The 16,788-nt window shown below is 48.2% G+C and overlaps 1 protein-coding gene across 1 annotated transcript in view; it reads right to left on the reverse strand.

The window, feature by feature from the left end:
- Nucleotides 1-3,804: 3,804 nt before the first annotated feature.
- The window catches only part of Abat (4-aminobutyrate aminotransferase), a 40,739-nt gene continuing 27,755 nt past the window's right edge, over nucleotides 3,805-16,788 (reverse strand). The window contains exons 7-16 of the mRNA XM_090324880.1: nucleotides 13,511-13,591; nucleotides 12,817-12,909; nucleotides 12,383-12,445; nucleotides 11,024-11,087; nucleotides 10,358-10,506; nucleotides 8,758-8,895; nucleotides 7,662-7,829; nucleotides 6,764-6,910; nucleotides 6,564-6,675; nucleotides 3,805-6,468 (exon numbers count right to left, since the gene is read on the reverse strand). Coding sequence (XP_090181006.1) covers nucleotides 6,347-6,468; nucleotides 6,564-6,675; nucleotides 6,764-6,910; nucleotides 7,662-7,829; nucleotides 8,758-8,895; nucleotides 10,358-10,506; nucleotides 11,024-11,087; nucleotides 12,383-12,445; nucleotides 12,817-12,909; nucleotides 13,511-13,591 — 1,137 coding nt within the window. The 3' untranslated portion in view covers nucleotides 3,805-6,346. The remainder of the gene's footprint in view (nucleotides 6,469-6,563; nucleotides 6,676-6,763; nucleotides 6,911-7,661; nucleotides 7,830-8,757; nucleotides 8,896-10,357; nucleotides 10,507-11,023; nucleotides 11,088-12,382; nucleotides 12,446-12,816; nucleotides 12,910-13,510; nucleotides 13,592-16,788) is intronic.

Below are 16,788 nucleotides of genomic sequence, written 5' to 3' on the forward strand. Positions count from 1 at the left end.
GCCATTAGTTGGAGGTAAGAGTCGAGTTCTTTTGTTCTGGGGCTGGCTTTGAATCTTGGTCTTCAAATCTCAGCCTCCTGAGTAGCTAGGATTACAGGCATGAGCCACCGTGCCCAGCCAGGTCTCCATCTTTTACATGTGTTCCTTTCTATGTTTGAGCCACTGGTGTCTGGTGAAAAAGTGGTGTTTAGAAGCAGAGAAAGCATATAATTAATGGCAATTTGTTCCTGCACACTCCCAAGTCACTCAGTGATTCTGCCCAAATCCTAAGAGCACCTATCCCATGCCTGGCACTGGTGCCAGGCGCTTACCTGTCATCCTAGCTACTTGAGAGGCTGAGATCTGAGGATTGTGGGTCAAGGCCAGCCCAGATTACCCCCCCCCACCCACACACACTCACACAAAAAGGCAGAAGTGGAGCTGTGGTTCAAGTGGTAGAGGTCTAGCCTTAAAGAAGTTCAGGGAGGCCGGGAGTTTGTCCTACTGGTTAAAGTGCTTGCCTAGCATGCATGAAGACCCGGGTTCAATTCCTCGGTACCACATACATAGGAAAAAAAAAAAGCCAGAAGTGGTGCTGAGGCTCAAGTGGTAGAGCTCTAGCCTTGAGAAAATCCAAGGACAGTGCTCAGGCCCTGAGCTCAAGTCCAGGACTGGCAAAAAAAAAGAAGTTCAGGGACAGTGCCCAGACCTTGAGTTCAAGTGTCAGGACTGCTGCATGTGCGTACACACACGCACGCACGCATGCACACACACACACACACACACACACACACACACACACACACACACACACACACACACACGGAAGTGAAAAATAGCCTTACCAGCATGGCCACATGGCCAGCAGAGGGCAGTGTGAGCAAGTACATCATTCCTTCTCACTTCTCAAGGGTTAGGCCTTCTCAATTCTCTGGGGAGTGTTTTTTGTTTTTGTTTTTTTGCCAGTCCTGGGCTTAAGCTCAGGGCCTGAGCACTGTCCTTGGACTTTCTCAAGGCTAGAGCTCTACCACTTGAGCCTCAGCACCACTTCTGGCTTTTTTCTATGTATGTGGTACTGAGGAATCGAACCTGGGTCTTTGTGCATGCTAAGCAAGCACTCTACCACTAGGCCACACTCCTGGCCTTGGGGAGTGTTAATAATAATAATAATGAGTACCAGGGAGCTATTAAGAAAAAGGAGCTGGGCACTTGTAGCGCAGCCCAGGCGGCTGGAAAACTGGAAATGCAGCTGTGGCTCAAAGTGATAGAGCACTAGCCTTGAGCAGAAGGACTTGGGGATAGCACACAAGTCTTGACTTCAAGCCCCATGACTGAAAAAATGAACGTGTGTCGTTGACCTTACCCAATAAAGAATGTTGCTGTACTCCTTGGTCTCTCTTATCCCTTCTCTCCTGTGCCAGCTTTTTCTTTTTTGTAGGTTGTGGGGCTTGAACTTTGGGCCTGCGTGTTGTCCCTAAGCTCTTCAACTCTACCAGTTTGAGCCACAGCGCTGGGCCTGGTGCCTGCTTTCTATGGAGGAATTTCCCAGGCTTGGATTTCCATTTTGGACTTAAGTGCTGATGACACATTAGGAAAGGCACAGCGGGTGACCAGCACTGGTGACATACTTGTCCTTCCTTGTGTGGCCTTTATTCTGTTAGTAGAAAGCTATCTGGACTTTGCCCCACTCTCCAGGCTGCACTGTGTGGTAGAGATTGCGGGCAGGGTGGTCTGTGGTGTATCAAGCAAGCTTCTACTGCTTGCCACATAGAGTAGGGTGAGATCTGCTGTCCTTCCTACCTACTGTTAGCAAAATGAGACTTCTCTTTTCCTCAGGCCAAGTGTCCATTCCCCCCCCCAGCCCATCATTAACCCCCCAGGTTTTGTGCATTCTCGAGATGAATGACCCAAACCACCCAAGTGGGAGCTTCTCATTTGTTACTGTCTTAGGACTTCAGGATGTACCAGTTTGTAGATGGAAAAAGCAACAGGGGCCTTCTGAGCCCCAGGCAGAGTCCAACTTTTATGGCCTTGTTTTGATGCTGCCTGCCTTCAGTTATAAAACCCTGCTTGATTAGAGTTAATCAGGCAGAGCCTATGCCTGATACCATCTGGCCATGGTTGTACCAACTCTGGGGACAAAGCATTCGTTTTACTGATGAACGGTTTAAATACCCTGGCACCAGTTAGGCTGCAACCTGCGGTGGAGAAATAGGCTGAATCCTTAAGTGGAAAGAGCAGAAGTCGGGTGCAGTGCTGGCTTTCCCCTTGTCTCCTAGCTCCTCAGGGGCTGAGATCTGAAGCCAGCTGAGGCAGGAAAATCTATGAGACCTGTATCTTCACTGAACCACCAAAAAAGCCGGAAGTAGAGCTGTGCCTCAACTGGCAGTGCACCAGCCTTGAGGGAAAAAGCCGAGAGTGCGCCCAGACCCTAAGTTCAAACCCCAGGACACACACGTAGCAGCAGCATGCGGGGGTAAAACATACGGCTTGTGTTCCAGATTTCCTGCCTGCTTGACTGCCAGCCTGGTAACTGCCCTCCCGCTGAGAGGACTAAATGACCTCCTAAAAAAAGCCCTTAAACATAGCATTGCTTCATCCCAGAAGACACTTCAACAAACAGCATTTACTACGGTTACCCAGATCTGGTAGGCAGAGAAATGGCCGAAGGTCATCCAGACACAGAGCATCCACGCTGCTTCTTTATTCTAGTCATCCTCAACCTGATGCTTGATTATGTGATTATGGACTCAAAACAATCTGACTTCCTTGAAGTCAAGCCTAAACATTAATTTTTTTTTTTTTGCCAGTCCTGGGCTTAAACTCAGGGCCTGAGCACTGTCCTTGGATTTTTCTCAAGGCTAGAGCTCTACCACTTGAGCCTCAGCACCACTTCTGGCTTTTTCTAAGTATATAGTACCAAGGAATTGAACCCAGGTCTTCGTGCATGCTAGGCAAGCACTCTACCACTAGGCCAAACTCCCAGCCCCCTAACCATTAGTTTTTTTTGTTGTTGTTGGCGTTCTTCAAATAGGGTTTCAGTAGGAAGCCTGAATTGGCTCCCTGAGCCTCTTGAGTGGGGGAGTCACAAGTGGAAACCACCAAGCCCAGCTAGCATTATTTTTGTCTTTTCTGTTTTTCTTTTTCTTTTTTTGCCAGTCCTGGGGCTTGAACTCGGGGCGTGGGCACTGTTCTTGGACACTTTTCCTCAAGGCTAGCACTCTGCCACATGAGCTACAGTACTACTTCCAGCTTTTTCCATGTATGTGGTACCAAGAAATTGAACCCGGGTCTTGGTGCATGCCAGGCAAGCACTCTACCACTAGGCCACACTCCTGGCCCTGGATTTTTTTAACGGTCTTTCAGGTGATTGCTAAGTGTACCTAACATGCAGGACAGCTGTCCTTCCTCTGGGATTCTGGATTTCTTTCTCTCTCAGCCCATTATCATATTATTGCTGTCTTCATGCAGGCCCCAGGCCATTGTGGTGGGGGGAGATCCCTGCTCCCAACTCCAATGCTTCATGCTACTTCACTCCAAGCACCTGTTGTAAACACTAGCATTACTTCTGTTAGGACTCCAAGTTCACATCCTGCATCCATCCTCATGTCCTTCCCTTTATATGGCTTGTCCTTAATGAAGCCAACAGGACAAATGGCCTTGTGTGTCTTCCTGAGCCCCAGGCAACAAGCCGGTAGGATGCATGCCCTAAGTTGTCTCTCAGAGGTGTACAATACATGCTTTCATCAACACCTACCAAATAATTATAACAAAACTATTTCCAGCCCAAAGAAATCTGCATTCACCCTAATGACTCCATTATAAATATCTTTTTTTTTTTTAATTCAAGAGTACTGATGAACACAGGAAACAGATTTAATTCACAGAATTGGCATCTGGTCATCAGTGACATTGAGACATCTGGTCATTGGCGACATGTTACATTTCTGTAGTTATTGGCACTGTCAATGAAGTATGGTAAACAAGATCACTTCATATGCGTTTAAGTCTGCAATAGTCCTAGCTATGGTTTCTACCATGAGTTGATACAGAGAGACAGATAGAGCTAGGTAGGTATAGCTTTATAGATACATCAACATTGTGCACAGTTTTGCATGGTTACTTAGCATCAGTAAAAATCATTTAAAAAAACCCACACAATTTATAATAAAAGACAGAACGTGCTAAGACTGGCTAGTATTGGACTTGGTATTCTGGAAGAGACAAGACTCACTCGAGACATGTACTAAACTATGGCACTAATGTCTGATGGCTGGTTTCCAGACCATCAGTCCCAGCAATGCTGGTTCCAGGGCTCAGCCCTGGACAGCAGCCTCTCAGGTTTTCCGGCTTACTACCAACCTCTTTTACGTTTCTACAATTGTGAGCTTGCTTCTTGAAATTCATCCAGCTGAACTCCCAGCCCCAAAAAGGTAGTCTCAAGGACACTGTACCCCAATTTGAACAGAACTTGTAATTAAATGACTTAATTTTTTTTGGGGGGGGGGTGGTCATGGGGCTTGAACTCAGGGTCTAGGCACTGTCCCTGAGTTCTTCAGCTCAAGGGTAACACTCTACCACATTGAGCCACAGCGCCACTTCCAGTTTTCTGGTGGTTAACTGTCGAGTAGAGCCTTATGGAAAATACAATTAAAAAAACAATAAAAGTCTCGTTGACTTTTGTGCCTGGGCTGGCTTTGAACTGCGATTCTCAGATCTCAGCCTCCTGAGTAATTAGGGTTATTGGCATGAGCCACCAGCGCCTGGCTTTAATTTTTTTTTTTAAATAAGAAGTAACTTCTGGGTAAGAGTGAATTATGTATCTGGAAATAACTTTTCAGAGGAAGGGAGTTTTGAATTTCTCTGCCAATGGAAACAAAATATCTGAAGAGGCCCTGACTTAAAACCTTGGACTCCAAAAGCCTTACTGAATACCTATAAAAATGTCCCAGGAGAGGCCAGATTCCAGCCAATGAAGGAATTTGGGATTGTTTTTGGCATTTTTCTTGTTGGTTAAATGTCTTGAACCTTGAGCGATTGTGGTTGGAATCTGCTTCTCCAGAGCTAGAACTGATGGCTCTTTGTACACACTGCTCCCTTTCAGAAACACTCTTCCTGCCTCTGATTGGCTCACTGGTTTAAGGACCTGTCCCTTGAGAGCTCATGTTTGTATTCTCGGTGCTCATCACAGGGTCTGGGGTGGCCTGGGTGTTTCATGAAGGTATGAAGAGTGAGTGAATGACGAATGGAGAAATGATACCCTGGAATGAGCCAGGCCTTGCCAAAAGGAGGCCCACCTCCTCGCAAACCTGACAATGCTGATGAGTTTGACCCACCACGGTGGGTTTGTCTGAATATTGGGAGAAGCATGTGAGGGCTTCTACCTCTCACAGATGGGTTATTAAGAGCACAGCATGCTGAACCAGAATCTTGACATGCCCATCCTCTAAGAGTCCTCAAGGCTCTGGAATGGGGTGGGAGAGGGCAGAGGAGTACCCTCTGCTCAAGGGACCACCTACCAGTCCTCTCTCCGTCTGCCCACTCAAGACTGGCTTGCTTTGGAGGGTCAGGTGCTTTTGTAAGAGCATCTGAGGTTAAGTCCGTTCAGGGATCATCTCTCCTCCCTCTCCTCCCAGCTGACGCTCAGTACCCACGGCTGCAGCCTGTGCTCCAGCCTGGTGATGAATCCCCAAACTCAGGCATCTCAGGAAAAGCTCTGAGTTCAGGGGCAAGTTCAAAGAAACCACCTTGAATCTAAGATTACTCTCCCATGGGCACTTTCCATTCCCTCAAGAATTGCAGTCCTGCAGTGACCCCCTCTGACAGGACAGAAAGAAGGTGGGTGAACCAAAGCTGGAGAAAAGATGTAAAGAGGTCAGGAATCAGAGGTCAGAAACCTAGAGATCCTGGGAGAGAAGATAAGTGGTCTTGTGTCCCCTTAGCCTTGGCCTTGTGCTTCTAACTCTCGGGGTCAAGTAAACACTCAGGCTGCAGCTCTCCCACAGCCCGCGCTACAACCCCAGGTCTAGGCTGGCATTTAGCAGGCAAAACAGAGTTTAGTGACACCATCCAGGGCAGAATTCACAGTTCAATGGCATCACCATCGCAGCAGAGTTTCTGGAGTTTAACCTATGGGATCATTAGTTGTACAAAGAGGAAAAATCAAGAGCAGCCTCTCCGTCTCCTCCCTCTCTCTCCCTCCCCCCCACTCATCTCAGCCACCACCATCTCCTACACACAAATAACCTTTCATTTATGCTCTTCTTGCTTCCGAAACTTTTTAAGTGAAAACATGAATTAGGCAAACGAATCAATTTGACAACGGTTGCGCTTGGAGCTTCCTCCACGTGCCGTGGAAATGGCTTCTTTACTTGAAGTCTGCTAAGATGTCGCTGAAAATATTGAGGAAGAGGTGAGCGTGGTGATCCCTGAAGACCAGTGTGGGACGGAAACGGATGGACTTGTCACCGCAGCCCCCCAACACCACACCTAGAGGGAAGGGCCAGAGCAGGTTAGGCCTGTGGGCTCCTCAGACCGCCCAGGGGAACGGTGCGTACCCTGTCCTCCTCCCCGGCCCACCTTACCTTTGTTTCTGGCCAATAAAATGAGTTTATTCCGCGTGGATTCATCTGGAGTGTCAAAGGAACAGAAGGTGCCTCGTCCTCTTACCCTGCTGATGAACTGAGGGTACCGAGCCTGCAAGGGGAGACAAGAGAGATCAAAGAAGCAGTAAGGCCAGAAGGGTAGTGCCAGGTTCCAGGTAGGGGTGGGGGCGGGAGGGTACCTGGAGGTCCAACAGCCCGGCCAGCAGAGCCTTCCCCGCGTGCGTCACGTTGTTCAGCAGGTCCTCACGCTTGATGACGTTGATTACCTCACTCAGAAGCAAGTTCTTGGACGGGTCCCCCAGCCAGGTATTGAAAATCCGGTAAGGCTGGAAGGAAGCTGGGTTTCAGGACGCAGCACATGGCGGTCCCCACCGACGCTGCCTCTCTTGGAAAGCAGGAAAGCTAACCCATTGAGTATCTCTCAGGTACCGGGAACAAAACACATAGTATTTAAGCCTTCCGTTGGTACTGAGGGCAGGTACTGTTGTGGGAACACACAGTCCCATACCCAGAGGAGGCCCAGGGAGTAAAGATAGTCACTGACAAGGATATGTTGAGACGTTTCTGTCACTGTGTGAAAGCCTTGCATGCACTCACAGTGCAGCTAAGACATCAATGGGCCATGGTGGCTCACACCTGTCATTCTAGCGACTCAGAAGGCTGAGATCTGAGGATCACAGTTCCAAAGCCAGCCTAGGCAGGAAAGTTCATGATTGTCTTTGGATAGGTAAGGGGGAGGGGAGGCGCAGAAATGGAAGGACAAACATAGCAGTGGCCCTCATATACGACTTGTGGATGAGGCTGGGAGGGGACAAACTGGAAGACAGCAGGGTGACACTGCCCTAAAAAGAAATGTACTCATTACCTGACTTAGGTAACTGTATATCAGCTTTGTCTACATTGTCACGATGGATATGGATACAGAGCAGCAAGGGTTCGTATTATGGTCTGTGCACACCAGGGGATTGTCCTGGAATGCTAGTTGGGCCTTAGAAACCTTTGTAGCAGCTTAAGAACTCTGTACTTCCTTCTCGTGGGGAAGGAGCACAGGCAGGTCAGCAACTGACTTCAACTCACCGCGCTGGGCCGGAACTCCTCTTTGTGGAAGAACCCTCCAGTCATCATCTTCTTGCTGAAGGTCATCACGTCTGCAGGGTCATCTAAGCCCCAGTGCTCATGGGCCCAGAACTTTCCAGTGCAGCCCCCTCCAGTCTGGACCTCATCCACCAAGAAAGCACAGCCGTGCTGGCCGGAGAAAGGAGCGAGGAAGAAACAATCAACTGCCAGTAGTTCCACCAGCCACCTAACCCTAGTCCATCAGGGCGTCATTGTTTTCTTTTTCTGTGCCAGGGGTAGAGTTTGGTGGTCTATACCTGTCATCCCAGCAGCCTAGGGGGATGCACAAGGGCTAGGTGCAGCACTGTGTGTCTGTCATTCCCAAGGATTTATTTATTTACTTATTGTCAGTCATGGGGGTGGGGCTTAAACTCTGGGCCTGGGCATTGTCCTGATCTCTTCAGCTCAAGCCTACTGCCCTGCCCTTTTAAGTCATAGTACCACTTTTGGTTTTCTGGTGGTTACTGGAGATAAGAGTCTCACGGACTTTAGTGCCTTGGCTGGCTTTGAACTGAGATCTTTATATCTCAGACTCCTGAGTAGCTAGGATTACAGGCATGAGCCACTGCACCCAGGTAAAGGAAATGTGTTTTGTTTGTTTGTTTTTTTTGCCAGTCCTGGGGCTTGAACTCAGGGCCTGAGTGCTCTCCTTGGGCTTTCTCAAAGCTAGAGCTCTACCACTTGAGTCACAGCACCATTTCTGGCTTTTTCAATATATGTGGTACTGAGGAATTAAACCTGGGTCTTTGTGCGTGCTAGGCAAGCACTCTACCACTAGGCCCAACTCCTGGTCCCCGAGGATTTGGAGAAGCACAACCAGGAGGATCATAGTCCAGGCTGGGCCAGACATAAAGGAAGACACTACTTCAAATTAACCAAATGAATAGAGGAACTGTAGGTGTCGCTCAAGTGACAGAACATCTGCCTCGCCAGCTCAAGATGGTGAGTTTAACCCTCAGTACTACCAGCCAAAAAGAAAAATAAAAGGCTGGGGACTTTGTGGGGACCTGTTAGTTTGGCTCACCCCCTCACCCCCCATCAGGCCCAGTCCTCTAACCTTCCTGGAAATGTCTCTCAGCTTCCTGAAGAAGTCATCTGATGCGTGGTTATCTCCGCCCTCAGATTGGATAGGCTCCACAATAATGCCTGCCACTGTCTTCTTCTTTTTCCGGTACTTCACGATCAGATCTTCTACCTGTACCCCAAAGGGACAAGTCACAACGGCTCTGCCCATGCTTCTGAGCAGCACTCAGAGAAGGGGCATCGGGGCTCCAGAAATCCCTGGAAATTTTTATGTTGGTGTGAGAGTCTCTGGGGCAGAAAGTGGGATGGGGGTCTCATTTACACAGCCACCCACTTGTCTATAGAGAGAGTGATTCCATCTGTGGGTGCAGAGGGGCCTGGGAGAGTATGGTCATACCTTCAGACCGATCTGAGGAAATTGTCCTGGGTGATCAGATACCTCATGTTTGGGTTGATGGTGTATTTATTTATTTCTCACAATTTATTGGGCTAAAGGTTTACATGGGTGCATTGATGTTGCAGAATATCTATGTAAAATTAACCCAAGTGGAAAAATAATCTAAGTAAAAGGGACTGGGACATTTCAGAAAATAAATCTGTAAATTTAAAAGTGAACTAACCTAATTGTGGGCTGGGGGCACAACCCAGTGTTACACTGCTTGCCTAGCAAGTATGAGGCTCTGGGTTCAGGCCCTAGTACTGCAACAAAGCAAAATGAAAACAAATTGGGCCCCAGTGGCTTCTCCCTATAATCCGGGCTACTCAGGAAGCTGAGATCTGAGGAGCTTAGTGAGCAGTCAGCCTAGGAAGACAAAAACCTCAGGACTCTTATTTCCATTTAACCAGCAAAAAACAGAAATGGAGGTGGAGGTGTGGCTCAAGTGATTTGAGAGCCAGCTGAGAGTGACAAAGCCAAGGGAGAGCAAAAGCCCCTGAGTTCAAACCCCAGTAATCAATCTGTCTATCTCTGTCTGTCTCTCTTACACACACACACACACACACACACACACACACACACACAGTCACTTCCAATGGTTATGCCAAGGGTATTTTCTTGTCTACTGATTTAAGCAAAATTCTTTCCTACAGTGGTGATCTCTCCAGGTCAGTATGTCAGTAGCTGGGGATCCCATAAGGCCACCAGTCACCTGGTATCAGTCCAGAATGAGCTATGCTCACAGTGTAAAATACAAGCAGTATTTCAAAGGCTTGGTGAGAAAAACAAAACAAAACAAAAAACCCCTCACTGGTAGTACTTAAACATTACTCGTGTGTTAACATATTTGGGGTATATCAGGTTCAATAAAATGCTTTTAAACTTAATTTCCCCTAATCCTTTTTATCTTTGTTGTTGGTTGTGGGGCTTGTACTCTAGGCCTGGGTGCTATCCCTGTGCCCTTTTGCTCAAGACTAGCACACTACCACTTTGAGCCACTTCTGGTTTTCTGGTGGTTAAATGGAGATAAAAGAGTCTCATGGATTTTCCTGCCCAGGCTGGCTTTGAACAATGATCCTCAGATCTTTCCTCAGATTTCTACTTTGTGAGTAGACATTGGCATCCAGTTTCCTTTTTACTTTTTAACAAACAAACAAGTCACTAGAAATGCTCTCCTTGGGACCAAGGGTGTAGTTACCTCCTCCAGGCAGCGGGCCTCCTCCAGTTCGTTGTCCTTGACGAACTCCTCCAGAGGATACTTCAGCCGTGGAAAGGGTGCGATCGGCCAGTCAAAGGAGGGGATGTCGATCTTGTGAATGGCTTTAGAGTGTGTGGTCGCTAAGCAACCTGAGTCCAGCAACACAGAAAACAACAACAACAACAAACAGATGCTTGGCTTGGGGCAGTGGAAGAGAGCTTCTTCAAAAGGAGGTGATAGCTGGGTGCTGGTGGTTCACGCCTGTAATCCTGACTACTTTGGAGGCTGAGATCTAAGGATCGAAATTCCGGGCCAACTCAGGTAGGGGAGTCTGTGAGACTCTCAGCTCCAGTTAACCAGCAAAAAGAAGGAAGTGGAACTGTGAGTCAAGTGGCAGAACATTAACTTTGAGCCAAAAAGCTCACGGATAGCTCTCAGGTCCCACGTTCAAGCTTCATGGCTGCATGCCCTCCATCCCTCCCTCTGCCCCACCCCCCAAAAGGGAGATGACAGTGTAGACATGAAATCCCCTGGGAGACCTAATTAATTGTATGTGCAGTATGTGTGTGATATGTGCATTGTGTGTGTTTTCTTTGTGACTTATCACAGCACCTCTGAAGATGAGTGACAGAATGCCATGGCAGGACCACGTGGGTCCCTCCTTACCCATGGTCCTCCCGTGGAACGCGCCCATGAAGGAGAGCATGCTGTAGTCGGGGCAACCGGGGGCCTGGAACCAAGAAACATGGCATCAGTCCCAGTTGTGCGATGGGCTTTAGCACTGGGTACTACATGCTGACCCGTAAACCTGGAGGAGACGGGAGGCCGTTGAGAAGGCCCACTGGAATTTTGCTTTGCTCTCATATGGATTTAAAAGGAAAGTCAAAGTGAACACCAAGAGATTTCACAGAACTGTCTGGACTTATTCTCTGCTCAGTCTGCCTCGCAAGGCCACATGAGACAAGGGTCTGAGCTGTCCCCAAATGGGAAACCCCTGGGAATCAGGAAAACATCTGCTGGGTCAGGAAGTGGGGAGGGAAAGAATAACACCTTCCCCTCCCCACTGCAGCTGCTCCTTTTCAGATGCTCCCTGCCTTACCCCCTGGCCCACTGGCCCAACAAGCCTTTAAGAGCACCGGGGCATCTCAGAGCCCCGCCCCTAAAGCCCCACCCCCTTGTAGCCACACCCACCAAGGCCCTTCCAAGACAGGTCCTTCATGATCACCAAGACCCCTCCCATCCAAGCTCTGCAGTACATCCCCTAAGACCTCCTCCTGTGACACACTGCAAGTCTCTTGTCATTTTTTTTGTTGTTGTTCGTTTCCCAATAACAGGTGCAGGTCACTAAGCGTGGAATAAGATCTGAACATGTTGACAAGAGATCCACCAAGATGGAGGAAATACCCAAGGAAGTAGGACAAAGGCTATTAAAAAAAAAAAAGGTAAAAGAGGAGGCTGAGTCAAGAAGACTTTTTGTTGTTGTTTTTGGTTGGTTGTGGGGCTTGAACTCTGGGCCTGGGCACTGTCCCTGAGCTCAGCTCTTCAGCTCAAGGCTAGCGCTCTACCACTTGAGCCACAGCATCACTATCAGTTTTCTAGTGGTTAACTGGAGATAGGAGTCTCATGGTTTTTAATGCCCAGGCTGGCTTTGAACTGCGATTCTCCTGAGTAGCTAGGATTACAGGTATCAGCCTCTAGTGCCCGATTAATAGCTGTTTTTGTTAGAATTGAACTAAGGCCTTACACCCAGTAAGCAGGTACTTTACCATGTGAACCATGCCCCCGTCCCAAGTATAGCATCTCAAGTCATTGTATTTTGGGAGCCCTCCTAACTGAGGAGCCCAGGGTCCATCAACCAGCATCACTCAACTTGAATCAGTCAGAGAGGCATGGCTCAAGTGGTAGAGCACCAGCCTTCTGCAGAAAGGTCAAGTGCAAGTCCCATAATGGTACACACACACACACACACACACACACACACACCCCTCTCAGCCAGTAGAGGCCAGGAGACCCAATTGTACTTACCTGGTTAATCATGCAGCTCTCCAGCTCCTCTTTTGAGAACCCCCTCTGCCCTCTTTCCTTGCTCTGCCCAAACAGAAAAGAACCAATTCTAAGATGCTTTTAAGTGCTCATTTCAGGGATCCCCTCTACGCCTGTGCTTGCACAGCTAGCAAGAGATGCCAACACACATGCATTCGCATGCATTCCTATCCTACACACATGCACTCCAATGCATTGATATCCTAACTGATGCCAGGACACACAGCATCATTACGCCGGGGAGATTTGTGAAGCTTTGGCCTTTTGCTCCACATTACACTGAAATGTGGGGCCCTCACTGTTCTCCGACCCTGACTACTGAGATGTAATAGTCTGGTCTTTTGGAGGTAAACTGTCAGACAACAGCTGAGTGCATGGCTGGATGAGAATGCATGTGTTCACAGCCCAGACCTTACCCGGTACCACATGAAGATGGTTTTGAATGCATTTTCGTTGGAACAGGAGCCACAGGCCATGGTTATAAGCTGAGACATCCCTTTGGGGGCCACCTGTAGAAGGAGCTTGCTGTGAGTGGATCCCCATTCTCCCAGGAGCTGTGCTATGAGCTCCACACTGACCCAGTATCAAAGGAGGCCAAGGGAGAGAGAGAAACAAAGACTGAAAACCACCACATGGTGCCCAGCACAAAAAAAGACATTATTTATTTAGTGCTATGTCATTTAAAAACAAACAAACAAATACACCATGGCCCTAGCCAGGCAATCCTGGCTCATGTCTATAATCCTAGCTGCTCAGAGGCTGAGATCTCAGGATCTCAAAGCTAGCCCAGGCAGAAAAGTCCCCTGGTGAAATCGTTATGAACTGTGGCTCATAGTGGCAGAGTGGTAGCCTTGAGCAAAAGAGCTCAGGGGCAAAAATATATCCTTGTATTTCGGGAACAGTGAAGTTTACTCATTCATGAGATTTCATTCCAGAGTCTGTGTAGAGGGCCTGTAAAAATGCCAGGTCAGAAGCCAAAGAGATTCATATTTAGATTCATTACTTAAGGAAACTAGATTCCAGCAACCACTCCTCACCTTCTCTTCCTGGTTATGAATCACAAACTCTTCCCAGCAGAGAGGCATCCACAGTGCTTTCCCCAAAACTTACCGAGAGCAAGGAGTCCCGGAGCTTGTCCACAAAGTTCTCTGGAGGCAAGATGCCCAGGGCAGGTCTGTTGATAAAAGTACTCTGCAAAAGGCCAGCAGAGAAAGGATGACTCTTAATCAGGCCGGAGCTCTGCCCACCTCTCACCTCCCCTGGGTTCAAAGAAGCCATGAATGGCATCAAGACTGAGGGCGTTCCAGCAATATTGAGTGACAGAGTTCCCTGAGCTTTTTAGGGGGAATCCACAGGGGTTCTGTGAGACTTAAAGAAAGCGTCAGTATGTTGGTTGTGATCTCGCTCCATAATTTGATCAGATACTACTACCCAGTTACCCAATGAACTAGAGTGACAGGTGCAAGTGCTTTTTTTTTTTCTTTCTGTTTTGTGTGCCAATGCTAGGACTTGGACTACTACTTGGCCCACAGCTCCATTTCTGGCCTTTTGATGGTTGATTGGAGATTAGATTCTCATGGATTTTTCTGCCCAGGATGACTTTGAACCCAATCCTTGGACTTCAGTCTCTTGAGCAGCTAGGATTACAGCCATGAGCCACTGGTGCCAGCTACACAGTATTATTCACAACCAAAGGAGAAACACTATCAGTGCTCAAGCTTCACTTACATGAATTAAGGAAAGAGCCTCAAACTCCAGGGGATGTAACACAGCTATACAATCACAGGGGGGTGGGGCTTAGCTGACAATGTTCCTAAATAACCAATCAGAAAGGTCTAATTCCTCACTCCATTTTTTTTACGTCATTTAATCAGCACTATTACATAAAAAGCCTGGCCTTGTAGTTCAAGACTGTAAAGTTCACTTACAAGATTTCATTCCAGCGTCTGTTTAGGGGGCCTGTAAAAGTGCTAGATTAGAAGGCAAACCTATTAAGGTTAAATTAGTTACTGAAAAATCGGTGAGTTCTACTTTATCTTTTTTTTTTTTTTGGCCAGTCCTGGGCTTGGGCTCAGGGCCTGAGCACTGTCCTTGGACTTTCTCAAGGCTAGGACTCTACCACTTGAGCCTCAGTACCACTTCCAGCTTTTTTCTATGTATGCGGTACCGAGGAATCGAACCCGGGTCTTCATGCATGCTAGGCAAGCACTTTAACCACTAGGCCAAACTCCCGGCCCTCTACTTTATCTTTTAAATGAGAAGAGCATGGCTTGCCTGACCTTGCACCCCCAAAACAGCCCAGTAACACCCACCTTCCTCAATACACAGTAGGAGGGGGAGAGGCCTGAGTTGTTGGGGTTTTTTTTTTTTTTTTGCTCAAGGCTAGTGCTCTAGTACTGTAAGCCACAGCTCCACTTCTGGTTTTCTACTGGTTACTTGGAGATCAGAGTCTCACAGACTTTCTTACCCAGCTTGGCTTCGAATCGTGATCCTCAGATCCCACCCTCCTGGGATTTACAGGCATGAGCCACCGGTGCCTGGCACATGCCTCTTTATGATTTTTCTGATAAGAATAGCTAATGTGCCATGAAGATACCTGAGATTTAGTGGCAAAATTGTCTTAAGCTAGTGAATTCAGAAGAGATTGGCTTTGTACAAAACAGAGCTGGGAAAAGAAAGCGGAGAAGAAAACAGTGAGGTTTTACAAGTGGGCTTGGGTTGTAAAAGGCGTCCTAATGGATGGAATGCTGGGTGTGGTGGCTCACACCTATTCTCTCAGCTACATGGAAGGCAGTGGAAGGAGGATCACAAGTCTGATTCCACCTTGGGGAAAGTGGCTGAGAACCTCATCTCAACTACAAGATATAAACGGTGGCTGTAGCTCAAGTGGTGGAGCAGTTGACTGGCATTTTCTACGAGGCTCTGCATTCTATCCCCAGTGCAAAAAAGAAAAAGAAAATACTGGTGACCAGAGGACTTGGCCTGGGCCATAAAAAAAAACTGTGGCAGAATTCACATCGCTGTGGTATTCTGCTTCTGGAATCATTCATGTAGGACTAGAAGCCCAGGAGAGGAACTCTAAGCAGGAGAGGAAGTGGCCTTTCCTTCTTTGAAGACTTAAGGAATCTGAGGACCAGAGGTCAAGCCACAAAAACCTACAGGCAGGAGCAGAACAGCGGTTCACACCCAGGCCAGCTAGCTTGAGATCACCACACAGCCCAGAAAAGATGCCTCGACCTGTCGGCGGGGTCTATGAAAGAGCGGTTCTTGCTAGCTCTTAGGGAGCTCTTAGGATCTTAGGGTTCCAGGAAAGCTGCTGTCATGGGCTGCAGAAGTTCCCAGAGGAGCATAGGCACGCTGGCTGCCTATCTGGGCCCAGGAAAGATGTGGAGGTGGTGTTCTCGCTCCACAAAGTGTGACATTAACAGCAGAAGAAATTTGGGACACGAAGTGGCAGAATCAAATGAGGACAGGTTCTCTGTCGGCTCAATGCACACTCGCACTCGCTCTCTCTTTCTGTCTCTCGCTCTCTTTCTCTCTTTTTTCTGTCTGAAATGGGGTCTAGCTATGTCCTGCAGGCTGATCTTGAAGTTACCAGCCTCTTTCTCGACTCACCCACCCAAATGCTGGGATCCCAGGCTTTTGCTACCACTTCCCAGGTAACTCACTCACATCAAGCCTCTCCATCTTGACAAACAGAGCTGTAGGAGTGAGAAGACTTGGAAATTGCAATCTGGTGTCTATCCTACGTGGCCAGGTGGCCCATGTGACACCTGTGGCTCAGGTGTCCATGGCAATGTGCTCACACATGAGAATGCTCAATAAGGGCTGGGGAATGTGGCTGGGAGTGGCACTGTGGCTCAAGTGGTAGAGAGCTAGGCTTGAATAAAAGAAGCTCAGGGACAGAGCCCAGGCCCAGAGTGCAAGTCCCAGGACTTGCACACACAAAAGAAGAGTGCCATCTATAAATGAAGTAACTAAGCAAGCCGTGAGTTCAGTTGCTACTGATGGCAACTTTACCATGGAAAAGTTGTGGAAGCATCCTAAAGATGGGCAGCATTTCCATGCACACAGTAGTCCCTGCCAGAAAGCCAAGTTGGAGAGGAGAGGGTTGAGGACCAACCCTCGCCTGTGTCACCTGTGAGAGGAGTGTGGGCTGGGGCTGGGCTGGTGCTATGTGGGAAATGGGGATTCTTGGGCCTCTAGCCACATCATGCTGTTGAGAAGGGGCTGCCGTGCAGGCAAGCTGACGCTGCAAATGTGTCTGACATGATTGTTGACAGCTCTTCCGGCACCAACTGCCAGAGCAGCTGGGATCTGTGGGACGTTTCCCAACAAAGCGGGCTTTGAGTATAAACATACCCTCCCAACCTCTGGCCACAAAGGGC

This window comes from Megascapheus bottae, chromosome 36, assembly GCF_031878675.1.
Source record: "Megascapheus bottae isolate mThoBot1 chromosome 36, mThoBot2.hap1, whole genome shotgun sequence".
NCBI lineage: Eukaryota > Metazoa > Chordata > Mammalia > Rodentia > Geomyidae > Megascapheus > Megascapheus bottae.